The sequence below is a fragment of the Perkinsus marinus genome (genome assembly GCF_000006405.1).
Source record: "Perkinsus marinus ATCC 50983 genomic scaffold scf_1104296942772, whole genome shotgun sequence".
NCBI classification, from domain to species: Eukaryota; Perkinsozoa; order Perkinsida; family Perkinsidae; genus Perkinsus; species Perkinsus marinus.
This window is the reverse complement of record NW_003212025.1, coordinates 6,057-10,236: the sequence shown is the minus strand read 5'-3', so window position 1 is coordinate 10,236 and position 4,180 is coordinate 6,057. Positions and strand designations below refer to the sequence as shown.

General features: G+C 45.9%; 1 protein-coding gene across 1 annotated transcript; it reads right to left on the bottom strand.

Moving 5' to 3' along the window:
- Positions 1 to 3,881: 3,881 nt before the first annotated feature.
- Pmar_PMAR011459 (cysteine protease Cys2, putative) lies at positions 3,882 to 4,160 on the bottom strand (the record flags this gene model as incomplete). The annotated part of the gene is made up of 1 exon (XM_002781290.1): positions 3,882 to 4,160. One exon carries the CDS (start codon positions 4,158 to 4,160, stop codon positions 3,882 to 3,884), a length of 279 nt encoding a protein of 92 aa, XP_002781336.1.
- Between the last annotated feature and the right edge of the window lie 20 nt (positions 4,161 to 4,180).

Below are 4,180 nucleotides of genomic sequence, written 5' to 3'. Positions count from 1 at the left end.
GCGCGCACAAAAGTATCGTCAGAGCAGTTCACGGGAAATAGGAGGTTGCTTCGATGAATCGAGCCTGAGACTTCGCCTATGAATGGTACAGTAATGTATAGGCATGATGTGTTCCATGTATCTTCGAACTCACGTTCTGGTGTGATGAATTTTCGATTTTTGTATTGAACTGGTATCTTCGGTCGCACATGCTTCATTTATCTAGAGCATCTATCTCATGTTGGAGACTGCAACACTCCACCTAGGAATGTAGAGGATCGACGTTCAATATTCGGCTAAGTGTTATAACTCTATCGGTGTTGCTCAGTTCATACTGATCGCGTTTGCATGAAGGTAAATTTATTGGGCTAGGTCAACAAACGAGCGAATGGTTTGTGTTGTGGTTGGGCGGTGTTGGATCGATTAACATCCAGTTACCATTTAGTTAATGGGGACTTTCCTGAGTGCCCCCAAGCGGCGTCCCTGGACGGGAGCTTACAAGGTTCCTGACTAAAGCTCAAGTGTAAGTTGCAATGTAGTGCTTTGAGCAGGTAGCGCTTAAAATTTCTTTCTTCGAATCAGCGTGAGGTCTAAACCTTAGACTCTAAAGGCCCTTTAGTTAAGGGTATATTGACGGGAAGTCTACAACAGAGAGACAAAATGTTCCTAGTGTTTGAAATACTGTACTTCGCGTTACCCTAGTTGTCAATTCGCCTGGTTTGAACAAATCGAACTCAGCATGATATGACTCTGCTGGTAGTCGTGATGTATAGATTCCTTCGAAGTAAAAACATTGACGAATGGAATATCGAAAGTTACCCGGTCGCTGGTCTCTATAGAACCTAAGAATTGACGTTCAGCTGGGCGCTAGATGATTCGGCAAGGGTCCGAATGCCACTGTGAGATGGCTGGATGCCAATGTAAGGTGGCTGGATGCCAATTTGAGATGGCCGGATGCCATTGTGAGAGGGATGGATGCCACTGTGAAAGGCTGGATGCCACTGTGGAAAGGCTGGATGCCATTGTTAGGCTTCTCGACTCGAGAGTGAACGTGGACTTGTCTGGTTCGGAATCCGAACTTCGGATATATCGAGCTGCACCTTGAGTCCGTCTTCACTTATCATCTAATATAGTGAGTATAGTATGTTTGTATTGCTTTGAGTGGATTGAGCCTCGGTTAGTGACGTCGTATCGCAAATGGGCTTTATTTGTTCTGTCGATGGGTTCCACAAGCATTCGTTGAACTGACATATAAGCTTGAACGTGGTGAGAGCAACCGTTCGTGGAAAAGTAACTGGAGGTGCTTGGAGTGACTATTCTAGTTAAAGCTCTCAAAATCTACAAGCCTTCCCAGACAATGAGATTGTTCGGATGGGGGAGCCAACAAAACGAATGGTGATGGCGGATCTCGAGGATCTTTTAGAGGTCTGTCATGATCCAAGGGATGCGATGATTCTCTTCCTTATTGGGATTATGGACAGCAATCTTGAAGTACACAGGTGCGACGGATATTAAGTGCGTATAATCAAGCTGCAAAGAAGGCTATGCGGCTATCCAGTGGCCCGCTGGCAGTGGGGATCTTAAATTCGGTATAGTGCGTGTACCATGGTGATGGTACCACCACCTGCCAGATGGCACCTGATGTGCAGTGCACATTGTGCACCCTACCACTAGAGTGTTCTGTGGAGTGTTAAATTTCCATGATAGTCGGGATAGACTATACAAATCCAGAGGCATCGGAATTGTAGAGATTTTTCAGGAGTTTTTTAAGAATTATTGACAGAAATAAACGAGTTATGAGGTGTCGGAGAACACGACCAAGATGGTTCTAAGCTATGATCGCTCAATGACCGGTGCCGAAGTTCATTTCAGATTGGACTGTGGAACGTCAAAGAAGATATTTGAAGTATCATGGTTCCCTTCGCAGATTGAGGTAGAAATGGATGGTACCGACTGGTGATTAGAGCAGAGACTCGTCGAGGAGCGCGCAACGCCAGTTCAGTGAACTGTGTTTATTCATATGAGACTTTCAATGGGTCTGAGGAGCATACCCCCTGCTGCAGTGCGTATATCTAGCAGAGAATTCACCAAATACTCGGTGAGGTCAAAGGAGTCTTACCTACAGGAACAGACCCTGATCTCATGGTTAGGATTCTGTGCACAAATATGTAGTGCTTGACTGTCATATGATGACATACACGGTATGTCGCTCGGGGGTTGTTTCATGGAGACGATGATAGAAAAGAGGCATCTCTGCTTTATAGTATTCACTGAGAGTTTTTGCACCTATTGTGGTAGATTGTTAGACATGCTTGATTCCAAGTTCGAGAGTCGTGTCAGCGCGGTCGATAAAGGGAGACACAAAGCCGCGAAATGCCTTATGTCACATAAGGCATTTCGTTGATCTCACGCTCAGAGCGTGAGATCAACACACTCCGAGCGCACTCCGAGGTGTACATTTCATTAGAAGAAAGCATCCAGTAATGACTTGGCAACCATACTAGGGAAATACGATGGTAACTAAACGTAGTGGATGGTGATACAGTAACACATCAACGACTTATGCGTCATCCAGCTAGCGTTGGGAAGCACGACGTGCTTGGAAAGACTGTGCCAGACAGGCAGAGTGCCCGTGAGTGTGGTACTCTGAGAGCGGAATAGGAGCATTGTTCCGTAGGATTCCTGAGGAACAATGTTCCACTTCTGCTGCTACGTCTTGTAGCCTACACGGAACTCCACTGTGCCTGTCTGCATTGTACTTTTTATCCTCCATGTTGGTGTCATCATTGGTGTGGCATCAATGGTATCTTCCTCGTACATCCATGCTTGTCAGCTGCTGACCGATACAGGTTGACTCAACCTGTATCGGTCAGCAACAGACTCTGTCGCTGATGTGGATAGCATTATGAACCTCAACCGAGGCTTCCTAACCTTGCCTTGCTACATTGGAGATGCACCCATTAATCGGGAAATGGCGTTCAATGCGATAGGTAACCTATCATAGGTTAATCGCGGCCGCCGCAAACTGGTGATCGACTTCATTACATCCGATGTGATACAGCGAAAAAACGTAATTGAAGGCGGCCTTTTCTGGAGACCTACTGCGGTAGTTTCCCCACTGGGAAATCCCGAGTATACCTTTTTTACGTCAGTGACGTAACGTCACGAGAAATGGTGGAAATGGAAGCGTCTTAGACACGGCCTGCTTTGAGACAGGACATTGAATATGACCGTGACGGTCACCTATCTTCTGAACACGACATGCCTAGGTAAGAAATTCTACACTTACTCTCCTCACATACGCTTGAAAATTGGGGATATTCGATCTATGTGAGCTAAGCGGCTTAGCCTAAGCCTATGCGGGAAAAATGCGGTCTGACGCAGTGCATGAGTGAGCGTGGTCTTATCGCCGGTGAGTTACCCTGTGCTAGGGAAAATCCGTAGTGAATGAGCAGGGGGCATTGTCATGAATCGTCGACGGTCGACATCGATCAAAGAACAATGAAGAAACCGGATGCATAAAATCTTTTCCATGAATAAAGTTGAGGTCAATACCAAGGTCCAGTTTGGACATTATGTCCAGGATATGTGAACTATTCTGAGACCCTGAGCCATTGACACTGTTATGTAGCTCCAGTCACCGGACAAAACGCGACAGGGCAATCTGTAAGGAGCCTGTAATCTTCTGTTAGCCAAAACCACAAAAGCTATATGCTATCGATCAACTTGGCGCATACAGCATATCTCAAGTGGGACAACTATAGTGAAGTCATAATCGGCTCGACACTATGACCAAATACTAGTTGGTACCTAGATGCGACTTATCATATGAACGGACATATGGTCAACCTTCCTTAACAGACACCTACCCTGTGCTGAAAAAATTAACAATGAGACATCAGTCAATTCAGGGCTGCAGGTGCCCCGAGGACCAAGTCGTTTATGCCACAATCCCCTTGGGCTATTTTGAAGGTGCCAAGGTCAGCCCATTCTTCATTCCAGTCATTCTTGGCCAACCAGTAATCAACTCCCTTCTCGGTACCCCAACCGATGAGTTCAACAGTATGAAACTCAACATATGCGCCACTCGTATACTTGTAGACACCAGACTTGTAGGAAAAGAAGTCTTCATACGTAAAGAATGAAGCCGAGGTCTGACAGAGGATGAATTGGACATACATACTGTTCGGATAGAAGAAAA